At 42.1% G+C, this 26,316-nt stretch overlaps 1 protein-coding gene and 1 pseudogene across 4 annotated transcripts; both read left to right on the forward strand.

Annotated features, from left to right (window-relative positions):
- The first annotated feature begins 1,082 nt into the window (after nucleotides 1–1,082).
- LOC123161211 (tRNA N(3)-methylcytidine methyltransferase METTL6) lies at nucleotides 1,083–6,006 on the forward strand. 4 transcript variants are annotated; one of them, XM_044579059.1, is made up of 8 exons: nucleotides 1,083–1,539; nucleotides 2,270–2,379; nucleotides 3,567–3,775; nucleotides 3,857–3,945; nucleotides 4,183–4,285; nucleotides 4,371–4,513; nucleotides 5,156–5,297; nucleotides 5,772–6,006. In XM_044579059.1, the coding sequence occupies exons 1-7, from the start codon at nucleotides 1,318–1,320 to the stop codon at nucleotides 5,258–5,260; spliced, it is 981 nt and encodes a 326-aa protein (XP_044434994.1). In that variant the 5' UTR covers nucleotides 1,083–1,317; the 3' UTR covers nucleotides 5,261–5,297; nucleotides 5,772–6,006. The 4 variants fall into 4 exon arrangements, with proteins under 4 accessions (XP_044434994.1, XP_044434993.1, XP_044434992.1 ...); XM_044579058.1 differs by lacking the exon at nucleotides 5,772–6,006 and adding an exon at nucleotides 5,389–5,424; XM_044579057.1 differs by lacking the exon at nucleotides 5,772–6,006 and having other exon boundaries at nucleotides 1,084–1,539; nucleotides 5,156–5,424.
- A 16,070-nt stretch (nucleotides 6,007–22,076) lies between these two features.
- On the forward strand, nucleotides 22,077–25,543 carry LOC123157767 (GMP synthase [glutamine-hydrolyzing]-like; annotated as a pseudogene).
- The last annotated feature ends 773 nt before the right edge of the window (nucleotides 25,544–26,316 follow it).

Below are 26,316 nucleotides of genomic sequence, written 5' to 3' on the forward strand. Positions count from 1 at the left end.
CAACTTTCAAGAATAACAAGACAAGTGTTAAGCTTCAAATCTTGCTCAAACAAGAAAGTGAATGGTCAAACAGAGGGTAATGGATGGACCTTGCTAGAGTTAGCTCCTCTCTAAAATCTCTACAAAAAAATCAAATGACTAGGGTTGGCAGAGAGTGGAGAAAGCTTGGACGAAGTAGATCCGGAATAGAATGAACAAGGAGTACCCTATCCAAAGTGGGAAGGCGTATTCATAAATGGGGTTGGAAACTAGCCATTTTATGCGGAACTTGCACATTCGAATAGTCCACCCTAAAGGCCCCGGAGAACACATATATATGTACAAATTGTGCTTGTCCAAGTCTGAAATTGAAATTGAAAACTGCTGGTAGAAAGGCAACATTCGAACAGCTAGGGCATCATCCCGGAAAAGAAATGCAAACCGTCACCAATTGTCGAAACGCAAACCGTCACGAATGTGTGACGAACTCGACGACACATAAACCGTTGCAGCAACTCAGTATCGGATACTGCAAACCAGTGATGAATTTGCCAACAGCCTTTATATCATAACAAAAAGTTAAAAAATATTACAAAAACAAGTTTATATGAACAGTATCACATTTGGCCCTCCTTGACTCATTGGGCTAGATCCGGCGCTGCAGCAACACGCCATGTGATCTATGGGTGCGTCCGGTTCCTCGATCTAACGGTTATCAAAATGAGAAAATGGTATTCCTTTGATTTACAAGAATTTTGTTAGAATTGTACTCCCTCCGTCCGGAATTACTTGTCATCAAAATGGATGAAAATTGATGTATCTAGAACTAAAATACATCTAGATACATCCATTTCAATGACAAGTATTTCTGGACGGAGGGAGTATATTATAGGATTCGTTTAGAATTTTTATTTCTTTAAATCTCTTTGGTTTGTAAGAATGAATTCATATTTCTATGTAGAATTGGTACTGATCCTTCACATTTCAAAAAGGAAAACTCAAACCTAATTAAAAGATTCATATCGTATAAACCAAATGACATTTCTTTTTCCTAGAATGAGATGCATGGCATTTCATTTCATTTCATATGACCCTGAACGTTCACCGGATATGTTCTCGACCTGAACCTACCGATCTACATGCTCTGCCCCCCACCTCCGCCGCTCCTGCTCTCCAATCTTGGCCTCGCTGGCCGACGGCGCCGTTTCCTCGTTACTGCGCAGCCAGCCAGTTCTTTTCTTCCCCGCACCTCTTTAGTCCTCATCGCCGACCCAGCGCCGCCGCCCCCGATTGAGGCGAGTTCGCTGAAGGTCGCAGCGAAGAAAGACGGTGACTGCCATGGACGGGGGTGGTGAACGGGGGATCACCAAGAAAGAGGCGGAGGCCGAGTACCATTGCCACGACTTCGAGTGGGAGGACCTCCGGGCGGATGTGGAAGCCAACCCTTCCTTCTCCTACCACCTGTCCCCTTTCCCCACGACCACCGCCTCGCCGCAGCCACCGTCATCGGAGGCCTGGAGAAGCTTCCACCGCCGCCACGCCTCCGGCAAGTTCTTCAAGGTTCCTTATTTCCCCTTCTCTCCTCGCCCCCTTGTGCAAAATACCTTCTTATTGTATTTCACCTATTGATTCGGTAGGAATATGAACTAGATCACATTGGTAGAGAAATGTTCAGATTCATGGACTAGTGCAAGGTTGCATTTCTTTATCGGGCAAACGACTGCACTTCTTTGGAGTCAAGCCGTGCAGCTAGAAAAAACATCAATAAAGTATCAAAAAAAAACATCAGCAAAGTAACAGTGCATGTGTGCTCCACAAGGCGAGAGAAGGGAGACTAGGTTACTTTCCTTCCCATTTTTTTCATGAGTGAAGACAGACTATAACTAAAGCGTCGAATGAGCAATTAGAATGAAACTATTTCCTGAGTAGCAGTGTTCGACACTCTCTACCATTATCACCAAATTATACCACAAGATGGTCCGTTTGTTCATTCTTATGGAATGGGAACTTTTACTTTGGTGATGATGTATGATGTGGCCATGTGTGTATACCAATATGTACACCAAGGACTCTGGTGTCAGCAGCATCTTGTGTGTATACTAAATTACTAATACCTTTTTTTTCATTTTCTGCTTTTTGTTTACCCATAAGCTTTGGAAAAATCAAATTAAAGTGTTATACATTACCTTATTGATTACTAGGCAAATATTTATGTGAACTAATGTAGTAGGACTTTGTTCGTCTCATTAGTTCCTGCAAATCAATTTAAGATCCCATCTCACTTTGTTAGGAAAGAAGGTATTTGCTGAAGGAATTTCCTGAACTGCTTAACAGCAAAGGATGTGCAAAGGTTTTAGAGGTGGGGTGTGGGAATGGAAGCACTGTTGTCCCCATTCTACGGTAATGTTCTCGGATCTGTAATTTCATTTCAGTAAAAGCAATCTATTGGTAATAGGTTCTCTCAGTGCAGAATGTTTATTGTATCATATTGCAGTAGTCTTATAGCCGCAAGCCCACGGCTAGCTTTGAATATGAGCATTCATCAAGGTACATGCAACGATTGTCAGGGATGACTTTGACAAAGAGGGAGATCAAAGTGGGGGTTCAGGAAAAACAGAGTAGGTTCGAGAGGAAGGAAGGGGGTTGGCGATGCGATTGCAACATTTAATTGGTTCGTTCCATTACAACACACCATATATATAAATAAGGAAAAGTTGCATTGGGGCTTTGTACTACTGTAAAGCTAAAAAAAAAATACAACACACCATCCTTGGCTTATATAGCCAGGTAGTCATTGCCTAAGCTCGTGCCATCCTTCCAGATTGCAATGGATAGATGCTAGCAGACCTGCCCACTGAATCAGCTCATGTTTAGTACTTGGTCCCAATTCATTGGACATGAGTGCACTGAACAATAACTATATCCTTCTAGACATTGGTTGAACTGCTCTGTTTGGCAGTCAAATTGAGGTGGTGAACAGAGCCGATCTGCAATTGAGCAGCTACTCTGTTTGGCTATCTGATATTAAGACTTGTGGATTGTGGCATACCGTGAACCTTTTACGCATTTCAAGGAATACTGGAAATTTGTATATGTAAAAGAGTATACTTAAGGGGTGAGCAGTACTTAATAAACTTATGAACAAGATGAGTAGATGACGACCACCAAAATTATAAGACCTTTGTTAGGCAATGGAAGGCTTTTGATGAAGTAAAATAGTTACTACTGTCTAAGGTCTGGATGGAACCAGGAGAGGCTGCAAGATGCCTGTGCATATATAATCCTGAAGTATAGCATTTTGTGCAGTTCTTTGTTTGCATGCGACACATGGTGCTTTCATTGCCATTATTTAATATTTTGGTGTGCCAATCCTGGTAATTCCCTCTTTCTTCAGTTTATCGCATGCAATGCAAACCTTTGTTTTTCTTTCTGTGCGCTCATGGCACTGATTCTATTAGGCATTTAGAACAGAACACATGGATAAAGTAAATCTGCAAGCAGTCATTGTTTCGTAGTTGATCAACAGTCATACTTGAATACACAAGGACTATAATGATGATGACAGTCATAATGAATGATTCCTGCAGATGTAGTCCAAGCATCACTGTCTATGCTTGTGACTGTAGTGAAGACACTCTAGAGAAAGCAAATGAGATTGTGTGTAATACACAGGGAGTTGATGCCAAGGATAGGTTCCACCCTTTTTTGTTGGATGTTTCTAAAGAAAAACTTCCAGGTTGGTTGTTCTGCAAATATTGTCAAAGTTCAAACGGAAAGGTTGTCGAGCTCTCACTAGGTACTTGGTTTGTTTATATGTTCTTCTATTTGAAAATTTCTTTTCACGTAATATTGAACTCATCTATGTTATTCCTTCCAGATTCAAGTCATCTTCATACAAGGGGAAAAAACCCAATCTCACTGAAAGAAGATGAGTGTTGTGTTCGTGGCATAGATTTTATTACCATGGTTGGTGAATTTTGTTCTGCCATCTATCATTCTCCTTCCCTTCAGCCAGAGCATCTGCATCAGCGTTAGATTCAGCTCACTTATACTTCTAAATTTGACACTGTGGTGTGGTCGCATTTCTATTTTCAAAAGTTGTGTTAAAAATCTAATTCCGGATTTATTAAATGGGAAATCCAATCCTTCACTATTGGTGCTCACATATATACCTTGTTATAAATACTGTCTTTTTGTTGACAGATATTTACGTTGTCAGCCATACCCTTCAACACAATTCCAGCTACTCTAGAGCGTTGCGTGTCTGTTCTGAAACCAGGTGGCCTTGTTTTGTTCAGGGATTATGGTAACATCTCAGACATGGTATTAACTTGTATAATTTATTTATAAGCAATCATTTGCTGACAACTCTTCTTGTTTTCATATTATAGGCGTTTATGACATGACAATGCTTCGATTCTTGCCTCACCAAAGAGTGGGATTTCGGGAATATATGCGTTCTGATGGCACCTATTCATATTTCTTCTCATTAGACACTGTAAGAGAACTCTTTCATGCTGCTGGACTACTAGAGGTAACTCTAAAATCTCAATGATTTGATATCGAAGGTTACTTTGAACAGTAGTGCACCATGAGTCGGTAGCAGCTGCATCTGGCACATGAAGATGTCCATGCACAGGACAGTTTTAGCTAGTTGCCAATTTCATTTCATCTATTCATTTTATCTTGTAGAGTCGTTGTATTCAGCTGTGTTCTAGATACCTGTTGTTAGGGACTGCCTATTGAAACAAACCAGTATCACAAGGAATATATTAAGTTCCTATCTGCCCCTATTTACCACCACAGTAGGTCCAGGGTCACGCTGACCAGTATGCAACTGTCAGCAAACCATATAGGCATGATTTGTTGATTGTTCTTTATGTTCGCCGACATTATCTTTTGTGTGGATCATAGTTAATGTACCATAATTGTATGTCAAAATTATTCTTTACGCCTTAATTTTAATTGTAGTTTGGAATTATAGACTTATACTAAACAAAATGTGGTTCCAATCCCAAATTTCATCAACAAGCTTCTAAAATTGCCCTGCTTTATCTAATTAATACTTACTCTTTTCATTTCCTTCATTTTCTTAGGTCGTTTGCTTCAGTTCCATTTTTTAGTACGTGTCTACAGCTTATAAGACGCTCACATGTATTTGCTTATCTGTGTGCAGTTGGAGCTGGAATACTGCTGTGTCAGATCAGTGAATAGAAAGAATGGCAAGAACATGCAAAGGGTATGGGTGCATGGCAAATTTAAAAAACCCACAAGTCAATGACTTGGACACTTGGTGGTTCCTCGGATGTGCTTCTAATGTATGAATGCTCTGCCGCGAACATGTAAATTAACAAATTTAATTATATATGCTTTCACTTCTTGTTAATCATGGATTCTTGATTTCTGCAGTGTGCTTCTAACATAGAGATGTTTTTTGCGGTAAAACAGCAATGTTTAACGCACGACAAATTTCTGCACCCAAATTTTGCACAGCAAGCATACCAATTTGCAAAATTAAATTTACTGTACTTCCCGTGCATGTCATATATATTATGACAGCATCAATATATTTCTTTGTGCTAGCCGTGTTTTCTGATTTTATTAGTGGCATATGTCTGTATTGCAGTGATTATTTTGCTTCAACCATTGTCATTATGTGCTTCTTTTATTGTACAAACGTTGTGTTTCAACCACTACACCTATGTGCTTCGGTCAATGTGTGCTGCTTCTTGGGTGATTTTTTTTTGTTTCATCGACATTTCTATTAGACAGACATTATTTTGTTGCACCAGATTACAATCGTGTTGCCAAGGATGCTACAATGATGCAGAGTGTGTTGTGGCCGGGAGTTTGCAGTGCATGTAAGATCTTCCATGATAATGTTGCTGTAATTATGTTCTACGTATGTAGGAGTATTTGCTAGTGGATGGAAGCAAATTTGCAGCATGTACGCAAATGTTATATGGATATGTCAAGCATTGTAATGTACTAATGTTGGTGATTTGAAAGAAGCAAATATGTTGATTGTCGGAAACATTTTATATGAACAGACAAAGCACGGTAATGTTGGCAAGTAGTAGTGGCATTGGCAATTTCGCGTCATAACACCGTTCACAAATTTCTATTAGATCAGAACAAAATTCAGTTGCCATGGAGCTGGCCGAAGCAAAATTTAGTGCTACCACAAACAAACAAACCATTCCGCATTTCCATTGGACGCAAGTTTTTGTCACATCAAAGAAAGTACGGGCGCTGATAGGCGCCGGCGCACCGGCCGAACAGTTGGGCCGGTCAAGCTACAGCCACCCGATACATACTTTCCCAACCGTCTGATTACTTTGTTTCAAAAGTCAAACGCACAGGAAACAAGGAAAAAAGGCAGTGCGCGCACATGCCAGATCCCGAGCGCTCGCCGGCCGCCCGCCCTTCTCCTCGTCTTCCCGTGCTTGCTTGCCACCCTTGCCACCGCGCCTGTCACCCGCGCTCGCCTGCCGCTCGTCCGTCGCTCGTGCATGTCACTTGCCTCGGCTGCCTTCGCTTGCCATGGTTGTAACTCACACATAGGAGGGTTCCAGCGCGCTGTCATCATGGTTGCAGCGTCCCCGTCTCCGGCTCGCCGTCCCGTCTCCGGCTCGCCGCCGTTGTTGACTTGTACCACCATGTCTAGCAAAAAAAGCAACAAAAACCTCAAGTTTTGGGTTGAAGCAAAAATATTTGCCGGTTCCAGCAAAAAAAATAATGGTTCCAGCAAAAATCTCAGCAGCAGAAAAACTTCAGTAGTCGATTTGTAGCAAACAAATTAGTTAGTTCCAGCAAAAAGAAACGCCAGTTTGAACAAAAAATCATGCTGCTTCGAACAAATGTTTGCTGGTTCTAGCAAATTACATGACGCCGTGATGTGTGTCATGTAAATGGATGTAGCAATTGAGAACATTGGTTGTAGCAAAAACTCAAACGGTGGTAGCAAAAAAAGTGATGCACTGGTTCCACCAAAAATACATGGTAGCACAAAAATTGACTGGTTCCAGCAAAAACCAAAGATGATGGTAGCAAAATTGTACACTGGTTGTACCAAAAGCAAATGACATGGTAGCAAAATTTTGGGTTGGTTCCATCAAAAAAGAACATGGTGGTAGCAAAAAAATTGATTGGTTTCAACAAAAACTGAAGATAGTAGTAGCAAAATTGTACACTGGTTGTACCAAAAAGCAAATGGCAAGGCAGCAAAAACTTGGGTTGGTTCCATCAAAAAACAAACATGGTGGTAGCAAAATCTTACACTAGTTCCAGCAAAAGGCAAGGGCGTTGGTAGCAAAAACTGGGGCTGCTTCCAAGAAAAGAAAGGCTGGATCTCCATCACTTGTCGCCGTGGTTGCAACGCTCCAACGCCGGCCGCCACGACTCTCCATCACTTGTCGCCGTCATCGGCAGCGCTGGTGGGGATTGGTTGGCAGCACTAGTCGCTGGTGGGGAGTGAGGGGGCGGGGTGGGGGCAGCCACGGTGGGGAGGCGCGGTGGCCATGGCTGGCGGCACAGCCAGTCGCCGGTGGGGGAGGCGCGATGGCCATGGCTGGCGGCACAGCCAGTCGCCGGTGGGGGAGGCGCGATGGCCATGGTGGGGGAGGCGCGAGCATCTACAGGGAGGAAGAAAAGGGGGAGAGCGGAGGTTGCGGTGTAGACGAGATGCGTTATGAGCGGTTGGCGTTGTTCCTGAAGAGATAAGATAACGTGAGAGGTGGTCATTCGGTGGTGGGCCTACTTACAGAGGAAGCAAGTCACGGAGCGAGCGGTGCGACCGGCCCAATGATTCGGCCGGCGCACCGTGGGGAAACGTTTCCCTACTGGAAACGCATTTTCTACATATTGAAACAAACTACACATGGGAAGTATCCCATACATTGAGAAAATTTCGTGCACACTGGAAGTAAATTATGGAACTAGTAGCTTGGCAAAGTCTATAAGATGAATGTGAGTAGTCAAAACAAAATAATTTATTGAAACTTTAACCTTCTTTATGCTTGGTCTAAATAAGGTTGTCCTAAAAATCTGTTTACATGACTCCTAGTTTATTGTGTGAAGACACAAAAGGTAGTTGAGCATGTGTCATTTGCCAATCCAAGCTCTCACATGAACCCTTCTTAAAGATTGAGGTGATTGAAACTGTTGCATGATTTGGGTATAGTTTGGCATACTGGGTCGCTTTTAACCATAGGGTTTGTAATAAAAGGTAGGGTGTCATGACCCACATTAGGTACATTTATGGAGAGGGCATGGTATGCTAGCATGGGTAATTATGTAAATAATTGTGGTGTTGATATGTTCATATTCTTTGTTATTGACATCTCATTTTATAAACTTGTGGCCATGTTCGTAAAACTTGATTTTTCTTGAGAACAAGGGAACGTCTAAGCTTTGGGGAGCTAATAAGTTTGGTTTGCATCACAAATTCATAAAAGAAATTTCTCATTTATTATGCACATTCAATCACCATTTTGTCTTATATTGGAAAAATTCAGTAGAGGGGGAGGGGGCGAAAAAGCTGTCAGAAATTGAAATAAGGGATATTAAAAAAAACACTTTCCGGGAACAGGAAAAAATAAAGCAAAAATATGATGGAAGTTTTTGGGCCAAAAGAGCACCAAGGCCATGAGATGGCCTAGAGGTGCCCGTGAGGCCCACACGGGCAGCCCAGATGCCCTGGATGTAGGCGCTTGGCTTGGGTGTGGGCGGCCCATGAGAGCCCGGGTGCCCTCTCGGTGAAATATCGCCGCCATCTTCCAAAAAAACACAAACATATTTTTGACATAATTTTTCACCGTAGGGATGGAATAGAGAACCCTACTTGCTCTTCCCGAAGTGTTTACCCCACCGGGGCCCTCCGGCGGGGGAAATGAAAGCAATCATTGTCATCAAAACCAAGGTGTTGTGGGCAACATCTTCATTGAATGCATCATCACAATCTCCATCTAAAACACTAGCCCCGGTATCCACCTATTACCGTCTATGAAAAATTGGTGTAGTTCTGTTGCCAGAATCACTTTCCAATGTTAATTGTTGTTTAGTAGTTCATGCCTTGTGTTTTATTGGTGAAATATTTATGCTTCAAATTTTCATGCATATTCATACACATCGGTCATGTCCATTATGATGCTTGTGAGTAGCTGCACCATGTTATTGAAGACATGGGAGAAAGCCCGTCGTACAAATTTGCAATAAAGGTTGATGTTTGATTATATATTTTGGTGTAATTCTTTAGTGGTGATGTCTGAGTGTTGAGTATATGTCACTTCACCTTTATGTACCTACAGGAGATCATTGTGTTATAATATGTCTAGGAGAGGAGGCTGAAGTGAAAAAATACTGGCCATTGAATTTATGAGCTATAACATGAGGGTTGAATAGGGATCCCGAATCTTAAAGCTATTGTTAGACTTTGCCTTAATAATTCTTAATAGTCCTGGATGCTTGCTAAAGGTATACTCATGAGTATGTGTGAGTTAATGGCTTTGCAACATATAGGCTTAGGTTCTATCCATAAAACAACTATCAAGCAACAGGATCAGCACAAATGATTATGAAATTAACAACTAGGTGATATTCATGTCGTCACTAAGAACGATTTAGTCCATATAAGAAACACCACCGACTTGTGTTTAGAACGCTTGGGAATTAGGCAACTTACTGCAAATATTTACTTATATTGTTCTTTTACATACTTGCAACTGTTTAACCATCAAACAACACAACCACCACAGTTTTCAACATTTGCAGTTATTCATAGCTGATTTCCACACTATAATTCCTTCTGTTTTTCATTGCGTTCGACACTCTTACTTCTCAGAAAGATCTACAATTTATCCTTGCACTTGTGGGATATCATATACCACTAGTACAAAATGGGCATTAGAAGCAGCCCATGGAAGCGGTTATTTTTATGGTCAAAAATAATGGAGGCGGTTAGTATTCTAGAATTGCCTCTAGTATGACGTTAAGGCGGTTGTTATTATGACCTGCCTCTAGTTTCTCAAGAGCGCAAGCCCTTGTATAAACCATAAACCACTGATGGTGAGATAGTACCTCGAGGTGTAGATATTTCCCTTCTCTTTGTCCTTGATTTTTCCTTCATCGCTTCATTTTCCATTCCTTCCTCCCCCGAGCACGCAGGATCTGGAGCGCATCTTCGTCAGGGATTGCCATCGACTGAGTCCTCGGATGAACACACCATCGGCCGGTGCCGCGTAATATGTCCCAAATGTATATATAATTTTTTATTGCTTCATGCTATTGTATATCACATTTGTATAGTTTTCACACATTATTTCTCCAAACTAACCCATCAATCTAGTGACCAGGGTCAATTGTTGTTTTTCTGCTTGTTTTTAGACTTTCAGGAAAATCAATTTTATAGAGCTAAAAAAATAGGAAAATTGCAGTTTTTTCGCGTGAGGAAGCTTCCAATGAGCATCGGAGCCAGCCGTGAGGGACCCCTATGGGCCCCACATGGCAAGGGGTGCCCTCGTGGGCCCCATGGGAGGCCTCTCCGTCGCATATTTCTTTCACCGCCTTTAAATACTCCCAAAAACCCTAAAAATAATTATCGGGGAACTTTTCTGTCGCCGCACACCTCTGTTTCACCGTGATCCAAGTTGGAGGTCTTTTTCGGTATTCTGTCGGAGGGGAAATTCATCACAGTAGCCATCTACATCAACATTGCTTCCACTATGATCACCTGTGAGTAGTTTTCTTTCTACTATGGATACATATCATCAGCTAGATGGCCATCTCTCCCTTGTTTTTCAATACAATGATCACATGATTGTGATCCATATGATGTAATCTTTATTGGTTTGTTTGTTGCGGTGTGTTGAATTTTCACTTTATGCTCAGATCTATATGATTTATTTATTTTGGATTATTTTGAGTTCTTTGTTGCAAAATTTATAGACATATATGCTCTCCGATCTATTAGTCTTGCATTTGCCATGTTTAGACGAATGGTGTCCAAGAGGAGTTGTGTGTGTTAGCTGGGTTCAATATTGCAAGTAATCTACTTCAGTGACAAAAAGTGAAAAGGACTTGTATTGTGTTGTTCCACTAAGGATAAAAAAGATAATTGTGTATTTTTCCTTTGAATGCAGGGTCAATAAAATATACTATCTATATCATGTCATCATACTTAATTACTTATTGAATACTCTATTTTACTTAATACTTTGTGACGCATGATGGATAGCATTCTTAGGTGGAGTATTAGCTATAGATGCAGTTCAAGGAAATATGCCCTTGAGGCAATAATAAAGTTGTTATTTATATTTCCTTATATCATGATAAATGTTTATAATTCATGCTAGAATTGTATTAACCGGAAACTTAGTACATGTGCGAATACATAGACAAAACAATAGTGTCCCTAGTATGCCCTCTACTTGACTAGCTCGTTAATCAAAGATGGTTAAGTTTCCTAGCCATAGACATGTGTTGTCATTTGATGAACATGATCACATCATTAGAGAATAATGTGATGGACAAGACCCATCCGTTAGCTTAGCATAATGATTGTTTAGTTTTATTGCTATTGCTTTCTTCATGACTTATACATGTTCCTCTAACTATGAGATTATGCAACTCCCGAATACCAGAGGAACACCTTGTGTGCTATCAAACGTCACAACGTAATTGGGTGATTATAAAGATGCTCTACAGGTATCTCTGAAGGTGTTTGTTGGGTTGGCATAGATCAAGATTAGGATTTGTCACTCCGTGTATCGGAGAGGTATCTCTGGGCCCTCTCGGTAATGCTCATCACTATAAGACTTGCAAGCAATGTGACTAATGAGTTAGTTACGGGATGATGCATTACGGAACGAGTAAAGAGACTTGCTGGTAACGAGATTGAACTAGGTATGATGATACCGACGATCGAATCTCGGGCAAGTAACATACCGATGACAAAGGGAACAACGTATGTTGTTATGCGGTTTGACCGATAAAGATCTTCATAGAATATGTGGGAGACAATATGAGCATCTAGGTTACGCTTTTGGTTATTGACTGGAGATGTGTCTCGGTCATGTCTACATAGTTCTCGAACCAGTAGGGTCCGCACGCTTAACGTTCGATGATGATTTGTATTATGAGTTATGTGATTTGATGACCGAAGTTTGTTCGGAGTCCAGTATGAGATCACGGACATGACGAGGAGTCTCGAAATGGCCGAGAGGTAAATATTCATATATTGGAAGGTTACATTCGGACACCGGAATGGTTTCGGGAAGTATCAGATAAGTTTCGGAGTACCGGGTGGTTACCGGAACCCCCCGGGGAAGTTATGGGCATTGATGGGCCATAAGGGAGTAAGAGAAGGAAGGCCACAAGGTGGCACACACCCCTCCCCTTGGCATTCCGAATTGGACTAGGGGGAGGGGGCGCGGCCCCCTCTTTCCTTTCCCTCTCCCTCTCCTTCCCCCCTTCTCCTTCTTGGAATAGGAAGGGGGGGTGAATCCTACTTGGACCGGGAGTCCAAGTAGGACTCCCCTCCTTGGCGCCCCCCCTTGGGTCGGCCACCTCCTCACCCTCTCCTTTATATACGTGAGAGGGGGCACCCCAAAGACACACAAAAGTTTCTCTTAGCCGTGTGCGGTGCCCCCCTCCACAGTTACACATCTCGGTCATATCGTTGTAGTCACTACAAAAAATACACTTCCATGATGATACGTGTTTGTCACAGTAGGTCGTGTTTTTTGTCATGCATGTACATCCATGACGATTTTATGACAGAATCAAGATAGTCATACATGTGCTGTCGTAGAAGTGTTCCATGACATTATCAAAATTATCATCACGGAAGTGTCCACTTCCATGACGATAAATCGCGCGTCACATAAGTGCTTTCGTCAAGGGTGACTGACACGTGGCATCCACCGTAACGGAACACCGTTAAGCTATCGGGTCCGGTTTTGGATCCGATAACCCATTAACAGCCCCGACCAATGGGGATTTTCCACGTGTAAAATCATCATTGGCTGGAGGAAACACGTGTCGGCTCATTGTTGGGACAGATATCATCCACCTATGATGCGTTGACACGTGGCACGACCCAACAGAGGCCCATTCTTGTGAAAGGGCCGGCCCATTTGACTTGGTCAAAAGGTGGCGGGCCGGCCAACTAAAAGCCTGTTAACGGCCTGTTCGCATTAGCCCAACTACAACCCGCTAACCCAGGCCCCGTTACGACCTATTCAAATTAGGCCTAGTAGCGTCATATGGGCCGTCCAATATGATTCCAACCCGTTTTAACTTCCGGCCCATGTATGTCCCATGACGTCTTTTGGCCCATATGAGGCCCTTTGTAACTCTTGGCCCATTAACGGCCCGTGGTGAAGCTGGCCCGTAATAAACAGTGTATCACTTTATACCCATTAACGGTCCATTATTCCATTGGGCCGTTTCCAGCCCATGTTATCTTTCGGCCTTCTCAGGGCCCATTTATTCTTGGGCTCATTTCCAGCATTCGGTTACTTACGGCCCGTTACTGTCATTTTTTGCTTGTGGGCCAAATTCAGCCCGTTGTTACAGTCGGCCCGTTTATGGCCCGTTAATACGTTGGGCTGTTTTCATAGCGTCATCAAATACGGCCTATTAACGATGACCCGTTATGGTCGGCCCATGAACGGACGATTCCAACCCTAGCCCGTTTACGGCCATAATGTGGTCTGTTATTGGCCCATGTTTGGCCAATCGATCATACGACCCTATAAGGCCCATTGGTGATATGGCCCATAGAAGGCCCATTGTTTCTACGACCCGTAGAAGGCCCATTGTTTCTACGGCCCGTAGAAGGCCCATTGTTTCTACGGTCGCTAGGAGGCCCAGTATCACTACAGTAAATATGTAGCACATGGTTATTGTGGTCTAGTTTTAAAAAATAGGTTATTGCAGCCACTAGCAAACCGCGGAAAAAGAACTGCACTGACTACAAGCAAACAAATAAACAAGACAACAAGGAAATAAATAAGCAAGCAACTAACGCTAGGTTATCACGACTATTACACATATTACATCCACTGGGCTTCAAAGTTCGCCACCAGGGCAAATATAGGGAACAAAGCAGCATATCATATACACTCGTTGTCAAAGTTGGCGACCAGTGCAAACAAACGCCGCAACAAAACAAATCCAGAACTGAAACCACTTCAGAAGATCTCAAGAAACAATATCCAGGGTACCCATAATGCTAGCAAGATGCTTAGCAAGCTTATTAACTTTCTCTTGTTTGGCGCTTAAATCCTCCAGCGATTGCTGTTGCACCAGGAAGTATGCATCTGAATTCTGCAGGGACTTCCTCGGTCCTTCTGAAGGAAATATGCCCTAGAGGCAATAATAAAGTTATTATTTATTTCCTTATATCATGATAAATTTTTATTATTCATGCTAGAATTGTATTAACCGGAAACATAATACATGTGTAAATACATAGACAAACATAGTGTCACTAGTATGCCTCTACTTGACTAGCTCGTTTATCAAAGATGGTTATGTTTCCTAGCCATGAACAAAAGAGTTGTCATTTGATTAACGGGATCACATCATTAGGAGAATGATGTGATTGACTTGACCCATTCTGTTAGCCTTAGCACTTGATCGTTTAGTATGTTGCTACTGCTTTCTTCATGACTTATACATGTTCCTATGACTATGAGATTATGCAACTCCCGTTTACCGGAGGAACACTTTGTGTGCTACCAAACGTCACAACGTAACTGGGTGATTGTAAAGGAGCTCTACAGGTGTCTCCGAAGGTACATGTTGGGTTGGCGTATTTCGAGATTAGGATTTGTCACTCCGATTGTCGGGGAGGTATCTCTAGGCCCACTCGGTAATGCATATCACTATAAGCCTTGCAAGCATTGCAACTAATGAGTTAGTTGCGGGATGATGTATTACGTAACGAGTAAAGAGACTTGCCGGTAACGAGATTGAACTAGGTATTAAGATACCGACGATCAAATCTCGGGCAAGTAACATACCGATGACAAAGAGAACAATATATGTTGTTATGCGGTTTGACCGATAAAGATCTTCGTAGAATATGTGGGAGCCAATATGAGCATCCAGGTTCCGCTATTGGTTATTGACCGGAGACATGTCTCGGTCATGTCTACATTGTTCTCGAACCCGTAGGGTACACACGCTTAAGGTTTCGATGACAGTTATATTACGAGTTTATGAGTTTTGATGTACCGAAGGAGTTCGGAGTCCCGGATGAGATCGGGGACATGACGAGGAGTCTCGAAATGATCGAGACGTAAAGATCGATATATTGGACGACTATATTCGGACTTCGGAAAGGTTCCGAGTGATTCGGGTATTTTTCGAAGTACCGGAGAGTTACGGGAATTCGCCGGGGAGTATATGGGCCTTATTGGGCCATACGGGAATAGAGGAGAGAAGCCAAAAGGAAGGAGGCCTGCGCCCCCCCTCCGGTCCGAATTGGACAAGGGGCGCAGCCCCCTTTTCCTTCTTCCTCTCCCCCTCTTTCCCCTTCTCCTACTCCAACAAGGAAGGAGGGAGTCCTACTCCCGGTGGGAGTAGGACTCCCCTTGGCGCGCCCCCTCCTAGGCCGCCCGCCCATCCCCCCTTGCTCCTTTATATACGGGGGCAGGGGGCACCTCTAGGCACAACAACAATTGATCATTGATCTCTTAGCCGTGTGCGGTGCCTCCCTCCACCATAGTCCTCCTCGATAATATTGTAGCGGTGCTTAGGCGAAGCCCTGCGACGGTAGAACATCAAGATCGTCACCACGCCGTCGTGCTGACGGAACTCTCCCTCGACACTTGGCTGGATCGGAGTTCGAGGGACGTCATCGAGCTGAATGTGTGCTAGAACTCGGAGGTGCCGTAGTTTCCGTGCTTGATCGGTCGGGCCGTGAAGACGTACGACTACATCAACCGCGTTGTCATAATGCTTCCGCTTTCGTTCTACGAGGGTACGTGGACAACACTCTCCCCTCTCGTTGCTATGCATCACCATGATCTTGCGTGTGCGTAGGAATTTTTTTGAAATTACTACGTTCCCCAACAGTGGCATCTGAGCCAGGTTTTATGCGTAGATGTTATATGCACGAGTAGAACACAAGTGAGTTGTGGGTGATACAAGTCATACTGCTTACCAGCATGTCATACTTTGGTTCAGCGGTATTGTTGGATGAAGCGGCCCGGACCGACATTACGCGTACGCTTACGCGAGACTGGTTCTACCAACGTGCTTTGCACATAGGTGGCTGGCGGGTGTCAGTTTCTCCAACTTTAGTTGAACCGATTGTGGCTACGCCCGGTCCTTGAGAAGGTTAAAACAACACTAACTTGACGAACTATCATTGTGGTTTTGATGCGTAGGTAAGAACGGTTCTTGCTCAGCCCGTAGCAGCCACGTAAAACTTGCAACAACAAAGTAGAGGACGTCTAACTTGTTTTTGCAGGGCATGTTGTGATGTGATATAGTCAAGACGTGATGAGATATAAGTTGTTGTATGAGATGATCATGTTTTGTTGAAGTTATCGGCAACTCACAGAAGCCCTATGGTTGTCTCTTTGTTGCATAAGATGTAAGTGCCAAATAATTGCTTTACTTTATCGCTATGCGATAGCAATAGTTGCAAGAGCAATAGTTGGCGAGACGACCATGTGACGACACATTGATATAGATCAAGATGATGAAGATCATGGTGTCGTGCCAGTGACGATAGAGATCATGACAGTACTTTGGAGATGGAGATCAAAGGCGCAAGATGATCATGGCCATACCATGTCACATATTTTGATTGCATATGATGTTTATCTGTTATACATCTTATTTTGCTTAGTTCAGTGGTACCATTTTAAGATGATCTCTCACTAATTATCAAGAAGTGTTCTCCCTGAGTATGCACCGTTGCGAAAGTTCTTCGTGCTGAGACACCACGTGATGATCGGGTGTGATAGGCTCTACGTTCAAATACAACGGGTGCAAAACAGTTGCACACGCGGAATACTCAGGTTAAACTTGACGAGCCTAGCATATACAGATATGGCCTCGGAACACGGAGACCGAAAGGTCGAACGTGAATCATATAGTAGATATGATCAACATAGTGATGTTCACCATTGAAAACTACTCCATCTCACGTGATGATCGGACATGGTTTAGTTGATTTGGATCACGTGATCACTTAGATGACTAGAGAGATGTCTGTCTAAGTGGGAGTTCTTAAGTAATATGATTAATTGAACTTTAATTTATCATGAACTTAGTCCTGGTAGTATTTTGCAGATTATGTTGTAGATCAATAGCTCACGTTATAGCTTCCCTATGTTTTTATATGTTCCTAGAGAAAAACTATGTTGAAAAATGTTAGTAGCAATGATGCGGACTAGGTCCGTGATCTGAGGTTTATCCTCATTGTTGCACAAAAGAATTATGTCCTTGATGCACCGCTACGTGACAAACCTATTACAGGAGCAGATGCAGACGTTATGAATGTTTGGCTAGCTCAATATGATGACTACTTGATAGTTTTGTGCACCATGCTTTATGGCTTAGAACCGGGACTACAAAAACGTTTTTGAAACGTCACGAAACATATCAGATGTTCCATGAGATGAAATTGGTATTTCAGACTCATGCCCGTGTCAAGAGGTATGAGACCTTTGACAAATACTTCGCCTAAAAGATGGAGGAGAATTGCTCAACTAGTGAGCAAGTACTTAGATTGTCTGAGTACTACAACCGCTTGAATCAAGTGGGAGTTAATCTTCCAGATAAGATAGTGATTGGCAGAGTTCTCTAGTCACCATCACCAAGTTAGTAGAACTTTGTGATGAACTATAGTATGCAAGGGATGACGAAAACAATTCCCGAGCTCTTCGTGATGTTGAAATCGACGAAGGTAGAAATCAAGAAAGAGCATCAAGTGTTGATGATTGACAAGATCACTAGTTTCAAGAAAAGGGTAAAGGGAAAGAAAGGGAACTTCAAGTAGAATGACAAGCAAGTTGTCACTCCCGCGAAGAAGCCCAAAGCTGGACCAAAGCCTGAAACTAAGTGCTTACACTGCAAAGGAAATGGTCACTGGAAGCGGAAATGCCCCGAATATTTGGTGGATAAGAAGGATGGCAAAGTGAACAAGGGTATATTTGATATACAAGTTATTGATGTGTGCCTTACTAGTGTTTATAGTAGCCCCTGAGTATTTGATACTTGTTCGGTTGCTAAAAATTAGTAACTCGAAACAGGAGTTACAGAATAAACAGAGACTAGTTGAGGGTGAAGTGATGATGTGTGTTGGAAGTGGTTCCAAGATTGATATGATCATCATCGCACACTCCCTATACTTTCGGGATTAATGTTAAACCTAAATAAATGGTATTTGGCGTTTGCGTTGAGCATGAATATGATTTGATCATGTTTATTGCAATACGATGAATTCATTTAAAGTCAGAGAATAATTGTTGTTCTGTTTACATGAATAAAACCTTCAATCGTCATACACCCAATGAAAATAGTTTGTTGGATCTCGATCGTAGTGATACACATATTTATAATATTGATGCCAAAAGATGCAAAGTTGATAATGATAGTGCAACTTATTTGTGGCACTGCCGTTTGGGTCATATCGGTGTAAAATGCATGAAGAAACTCCATGCTGATGGGTTTTTGGAATCACTTGATTATGAATCATTTGATGCTTGCGAACCGTGCCTTTTGGGCAAGATGACTAAAACTCCGTTCTTCGGAACAATGGAACGAGCTACTGATTTATTGGAAATAATACATACCGATGTATGCGATCCAATGAGTGTTGATGCTCGTGGCGAGTATCGTTATTTTCTGACCTTCACAGATGATTTGAGCAGATATGGGTATATCTACTTAATGAAACACAAGTCTGAAACATTTGAAAAGTTCAAAGAATTTCAGAGTGAAGTGGAGAACCATCGTAACAAGAAAATAAAGTTTCTACGATCTGATCATGAAGAAGAATATTTGAGTTATGAGTTTGGCCTTCATATAAAACAATGTGGAATAGTTTCAAAGCTCACGCCACATGGAACACCACAGCGTAATGGTGTGTCCGAACGTCATAACCGCACTTTATTGAATATGGTGCAATCTATGATGTATCTTACCGATTTACCACTATCGTTTTGGTGTTATGCATTAGAGACAGTTGCATTCACTTTAAATAGGGCACCATCAAAATCCGTTTGAGACGACGCCTTATGAACTGTGGTTTGGCGAGAAACCAAAGTTGTCGTTTCTTAAAGTTTGGGACTGCGATGCTTATGTGAAAAAGTTTCAACCTAATAAGCTCGAACCCAAATCAGAGAAGTGAGTCTTCATAGAATACCCAAAGGAAACTATTGGGTACACCTTCTATCACAGATACGAAGGCAAGTTATTCGTTGCTAAGATGGATCCTTTCTAGAGAAGGAGTTTCTCTTGAAAGAAGTGAGTGGGAGGAAAGTAGAACTTGATGAGGTAAATGTACCTGCTCCCTTATTGGAAAGTAGTTCTTCACAAGAACCGGTTCCTGTGACAACTACACCAATCAGTGAGGAAGCTAATGATATTGATCATGAAACTTCAGATCAAGTTACTACTGAACCTCGTAGGTCTACCAGAGTAAGATCGGCACCAGAGTGGGACGACAATCCTATTCTGGAAGTCATGTTACTAGACCATGATAAACCTACGAACTATGAGGAAGCGATGATGAGCCCAGATTCCGCGAAATGGCTTGAGGCCATAAAATCTGAGATACGATCCATGTATGAGAACAAAGTATGGACTTTGATTGACTTGCTCGATGATCAGCAAGCCATGTTAAATAAATGGATCTTCAAGAGGAAGACGGACACTGATAGTAGTGTTACTATCTACTAAGCTCGACTTGTTGCGAAAGGTTTTTGACAAGTTCAAGGTGTTGAATATGATGAGATTTTCTCACTTGTAACGATGCTTAAGTCTGTCCGAATCATGTTAGCAATTGCCACATTTTATGAAATCTGGCAAATGGATATTTCTTAAAGAAGTGTTGTATATGATACAACCAGAAGGTTTTGTCAATCCTAAAAGTGCTAACAAAATGTGCAAGCTCTAGCGATCCATCAATGGACTGGTGCAAGCATCTCGGAGTTGGAATATACGCTTTGATGAGTTGATCAAAGCATATGGTTTTATACAGACTTTTGAAAAGACCCGTATTTACAAGAAAGTGAGTGGGAGCACTACAAACTCTCTGATAAGAATGTGTGAATAACATATTGTTCATCGGAAATGATGTAGAATTTTTCTGCAAAGCATAAAGGAGTGTTTGAAAAGAGTTTTTCAAAGAAAGACCTCAGTAAAGCTGCTTACACATTGAGCATCAAGATCTATAGAGATAGATCAAGACGCTTGATAAGATTTTCAACGAGTACATACCTTGACAAGATTTTGAAGTAGTTCAAAATGGAACAGTCAAAGAAAGAGTTCTTGCCTGTGTTGCAAAGGTATGAAATTGAGTAAGACTCAAATCCCAACCACGGCAGAAAATAGAAAGAGAATGAAAGTCATTCCCTATGCATCAGTCATAGGTTATATAAAAGTATGCCATGCTATGGACCAGACCTATTGTATACCTTGCTCTGAATTTGGCAAAGGAATACAATTTTGATCTAATAGTAGATCACTGGACAGCGGTCAAGAATATCCTTAGTGAGGACTAAGGAGATGTTTCTCGATTATGGAGGTGATAAAAGAGTTCGTCATAAAAGTTACATCGGTGCAAACTTTTACACTAATCCAGATGACTCTAAGTCTCAATCTGGATACATATTGAAAGTGGAAGCAATAAGCTAGAGTAGCTCCGTGCAGAGCATTGTAGACATAGAATATATGCAGAATACATACGGCTCTGAATGTGACAGACCCGTTGAATAAACTTCTCTCATGAGCAAAACATGATCATACCTTAGTACTCTTTGGGTGTTAATCACATAGCGATGTGAACTAGATTATTGACTCTAGTAAACCCTTTGGGTGTTGGTCACATGACGATGTGAACTATGGGTGTTAATCACATACAGATGTGAATATTGGTGTTGAATCACATGATGATGTGAACTAGATTATTAACTCTAGTGCAAGTGGGAGACTGAAGGAAATATGCCCTAGAGGCAATAATAAAGTTATTATTTATTTCCTTATATCATGATAAATTTTTATTATTCATGCTAGAATTGTATTAACCGGAAACATAATACATGTGTGAATACATAGACAAACATATTGTCACTAGTATGCCTCTACTTGACTAGCTCGTTTATCAAAGATGGTTATGTTTCCTAGCCATGAACAAAAGAGTTGTCATTTGATTAACGAGATCACATCATTAGGAGAATGATGTGATTGACTTGACCCATTCCGTTAGCCTTAGCACTTGATCGTTTAGTATGTTGCTACTGCTTTCTTCATGACTTATACATGTTCCACTACTGGAAACAGGGAATTTGCCATCAGCCAACTCTTTACCATCTGCCAGCTGATGGCAAAGAACGTCTTTGCCATCTGCTTATAAAAAACAGATGGCAAAGAACTGACAGACGGCAAAGAACATGGTTGCCATCAGCCAATTCTTTGCCATCTGCTAGTGGATGGCAAATAATCTTTGCCATCTGCCAGCAGATGGCAAAGAGGTTGGCAAATCCCGTGGCCTTCAAGAGTGTAACGGCGTACCAGCCCCACCTCTTTGCCATCTGCCAGCAGATGGCAAAGATTCTTTGCCATCTGCTGGCAGATCTGCTGGCAGATGGCAAAGAGATGGGGTTATTTTTTCCAGGTAAAAAAAAACTATGGGGTTATCCCCTCCCTCTCTCCCCACCCATCCACAGCCCCAATCCACAGCCCCACGTACGCCCCTCGCTCCTTCCTTCCTCACCCGCCGCCGCTTCCTCCCACCTCCTCTTCCTCCTTCTGCACCCTAGGAGCCCCGCCGCCGCCCTGCTGCTACTCCTCCACCAGCCAGCCCCTCCCTCCTCTTCGCGTTCCGGTGGTCGATAGTCAGGGTCAACGAGGAGATGCACGCGGCGGCGGCCATGGACGACTCCATGAGCGGGACCACCGCCGTCGCGGCGCCTGCGGCCAGCGGCGCACTCCACGGGGCTCGGGATGTCCGCGGCGGCGCGGGCTGTGGACCGAGAGGCGGGGCCCTTGATGCGTTCCGCTCGAGGGGCTGGTCGGGCTGGCGCGGGATCTGAGCCACCGTTCATGCATTTCTCGCAGCTTGCACTACACCCTGCTCCCCGCCGTTGCCGCCCACTCCCTGCTGCCGCAGCCGGTGATTCCCCACGGTGAGGCAACTCCCTCCCCCTTCCCGCCTCCCACCCCCTCTCCCCCTCATCCTTTCTCGAACCTGACAACCAAACTGGTCTCCCAGATCGGAACACATCAGCAGAAGCATGTTCTTCTTCAGAAGGCCAGACGTCTAGTGTTTGTCTTCAAGAGACCATGTCCATTTGACGTGCAACTACAATCTAGTGAGTTTCTCTGCCCCGAGTCACGACGACCTCCTTATGTGTGGATGTCAAAAGATGTGTGTTGTTTCTGCAACAGCGCAATGGCTGGTGAGGCAACTCTCTTTGAAAAGTCCTTCAACATTATGTTTCTTCGTCTGTGATTTAGTGCACTGTATGTGGTTGTTCTTTGCTTAGAAAACATTATCGTCAGATCTGTTGGTATATGATGACTGGAAGTAATTTCAGTTTTAGATGAATTTTGTTCATATGATGTGGTGTGTCCAGGCTCTTTTTTCTTTCTTTCAGTATATGATGTTGTGATTTAGTAGCTTGGAGCCTGGCACTTTAGTTCAAAACTGATGTGGATACCTAAAATAATAAAAGAGCAGGAAATGGTGGCTAGCTATTTTACAGACTCCACTACCACCCGGAGGTAGCTATTTTATTCTGTCATCTTGGATAGATGGAGATGGATTCAAACTAAGATTATTATGCTAATAAGTTCAGTTGCGTTTGTTGATTGGCTTATTTTGCGAGATTGTGAGACCCAGATTTTGAGGTTGAACTGCAGGGCGACCTGCCCTTTTTCCGTAAGTGATAATTGAAATATAAGTGGGCTATTTTCTAAGTTAATACTTGGGTTTCTTGGGATGGAACAAGCCTTTGGGGTAACAGGTTGTGTCTTTACATGAGTTTTATTTTTTTGTGGTAAGAAAAATGAGGATATAAGGTCATGGTCATCTGTATGGATCACACTGATCATAGCTTGCATATTACTGATTGTGTATTTACTAGTTTGGGTTTGTAGTGCATACTGATCTAAGTACACATGCTTCTTCATAAAATTGTTTATACCTTAGCATGTTTGTCATACACTTTTCAATCATCTGATTATACAAGGTGACACATTCGACCCAACGAAAGGAAACACTGCGCCTCTTTCTTTTTGATGTTTGTGGCAGCTGACTGGAAGATTCGGGATGTGCTGGATGAGGAAATTAAGACCATCAAAAGTATGGTTGGGACTGATGAACATGTGATTTGCGCGTTATCAGGAGGAGTTGATTCGACAGTTGCAGCCACGCTTGTTCATAACGCGATAGGTGATAGGCTTCATTGTGTTTTTGTTGACAATGGTCTATTGAGGTAGCCGTTCTTTTAGCATGTTCTGCTTCGGAATCAGTATGCAGCTAAACTAACATGTGATCTTATCTGCAGATACAAGGAGAAGGAACGAGTAATGTCAACCTTTAATAGTGACTTGCACCTTCCTGTCACATGTATTGATGCCTCGGAGCAATTTCTTAGCAAGTTAAAAGGAGTCAAAGACCCAGAGATGAAAAGAAAGATTGTTGGCAAAGAATTCATAGCTGTCTTTGATGAATTTGCTCACATGTTAGAACAGCAGATAGGAAAAATACCTGAATATTTAGTTCAAGGAACATTGTACCCTGATGTGATTGAATCATGCCCACCCCCGGGAGTGGTATGACACATTCCCACACCATCAAAAGCCATCACAATGTAGGTGGTCTTCCTGAAGATATGAAATTGAAGCTCATTGAACCACTCAAGCTCCTATTTAAGGATGAGGTATTGATCTGCATCTATACATATATGTACTGAAAGATACCTCATACTGATACTTCATATATTTATTGATACTTCACTTTGCATGATCTGACATGCTACTGAAAGATAGCTCATACTCGGAAATTATTTCCGTTTTGATTTCGAAGAAAATATTCCTATAACTTATTGTTTGTCAAATTTATGTCCTGCAAAAGGTGCGGAAGTTGGGCAGTATCTTAAATATCCCAGAGTCATTCTTAAAGCGACATCCATTTCCCGAGCCTGGTCTTGCTGTACGTATCCCATCAGGTGATGTTACAGAAGGCAATGCTTTGGAGGTTCTTCGTCAGGTTTGATCTTTTTCAACCATTGGTTTCTAAATCACCTTTGATATATGGTGTTAATTTTGGACCGCTCTGTTTACGTATTCTAGGCGGATGAGATATATGTTCAAGCCATTAGAGATGCAGGACTCTATGATACAATTTGGCAAGCTTTTGATGTGCTTTTGCCTGTCGAAATAGTTGGGGTCCAGGGTGACCAGAGAACTTACGGCTATCCGGTTATTTTAAAGGCAATTACCAGTGAGGATGGCATGACTGCAGATTGGTATGCTACATTGAACCTATCGCTCTATCATATCCCCTTTGCAACTTTATGATGCAATCGTACTCTAATGGTGCACTAGATGGCGATATTTTGTTGCAATTGTGAGATAATAAGTTGCAGCAAATACTATTCTGTTTGCTTTTTAGCTCAGTGTTCTAGAACAATACTTGGGCTTCCTGCTTCCCCTTTGGTTGCTCGGTTCCTGCTAGAGTAGTTTGTGAATACTATTAGTTTGACTTAGACAATTCAGCATTCACCTATGTTACATTGCCTTTTGGCCTTCCCTTTTTAGGCAGCCCAAAATCCATAATTTTCCTCAGTTGTAATGTACAGTTACAGTCTGCCAAGCTATGTTATTCTAAGCTATCTAATCAAGTCTCAACTGGTATCCCTAAGTTCGTGGACAGTTTGTTAATTGTTCGATGCTGTGTATTTATTTATGTATTAGTTGTCGTTCTGATGCCCTTTGTCCATGTGGTCTTGGTATATGATTGTTTTTAGCGCCTTATGCACTGTTGTGTACAGAAATATGTTCTCTCCCTTCCTCTCATTTTGTTAACAAGCATTGATTACCGATGTTTCTGTTATTTGGTAACTCTCTCATTTTGTTAACAAGTGTTGGTAATTAAGGATGTCTCTATTATGTGGTAGAATCTAGTTCTTTTTGGAGTTTATTGATACTATCTTGAATATTTTGACTGACCTTTTCTTTTATTTCTGTCAGGTATTATTTTGAACGCAAGTTCCTGGCCGATGTGTCGAGTAGGATCTGCAACAATGTGCGAGGCGTTAACCGTGTTTGCCTGGAGATAACATCAAAGCCACCAGCGACAGTGGAGTGGGAATAGCCTGATAGTGCACTAAAGGACCCGGAATCGCAAATCATGCTCTGATGTCACATCATTTGAGTGGATGTTCTTATGCTGTGATCATTTAACACATAACGCCAATTACTACATCATTGTCTGGGGTTCCTAGATAGATCTCCTTGCCGTGAAAGATGATCAAAGCTTTGAAACTGCACTTATAACTGTCCTTTCTATTCTTAAATTATATTTCCCTGCCTTTCTAGAGCCTGTTGGACGGTCGTATCTTGCAATTTTATAGCAATACCACATATGTAATGCGAGCGTAATAGTATATGTTAGCAGTGATGGTTTTAGCAAATGCAAAGTTTCTTGTAAACCATGATGATACCACTTTTGATGGCACTATGTTGGCCTAATGACAACTGTCAGTGCACTCCTAACAGACGCTGGGCTGTGCTTAGGGCGCTCCCAATACATCAATTAAAGAAAGAGAATGGAGTTGTATGTTAGTGGAGATATGGCTCTAGCAAACATACCTTTTTTATAAAATTGATGAGCTGAATATCCAGGTAATGCTTTTTCTATAACTAATTTGGCTGCTAGATTTCTGTGAAGTTGTTAGACTGTAGTTTGATGGTTATGTATTAGGTAATGCTTTGTCTATAACTAATTTGGCTGCTAGATTTATTGAAGTTGTTAGACCGTATTTTGGTGGTTATATATGAGAGCTAAAGAACAATATCTACTGAACAATAAAGAACAATATGTTCTTTTTCTCTTAACAAAGCTTCTCTAAGCTTTTCTAATATGTT

Source organism: Triticum aestivum, chromosome 7B (genome assembly GCF_018294505.1).
Source record: "Triticum aestivum cultivar Chinese Spring chromosome 7B, IWGSC CS RefSeq v2.1, whole genome shotgun sequence".
NCBI lineage: Eukaryota > Viridiplantae > Streptophyta > Magnoliopsida > Poales > Poaceae > Triticum > Triticum aestivum.

Excerpts from the sequence above, each read along its gene's own strand:
- LOC123161211 (XM_044579059.1), top strand. The coding sequence starts at position 1,318 with ATGGACGGGGGTGGTGAACGGGGGATCACCAAGAAAGAGGCGGAGGCC. Across the intron at positions 3,776-3,856 it reads GGTTGTCGAGCTCTCACTAG|ATTCAAGTCATCTTCATACA; the intron begins GTACTTGGTTTG and ends TATTCCTTCCAG. Across the intron at positions 4,514-5,155 it reads ATGCTGCTGGACTACTAGAG|TTGGAGCTGGAATACTGCTG; the intron begins GTAACTCTAAAA and ends ATCTGTGTGCAG.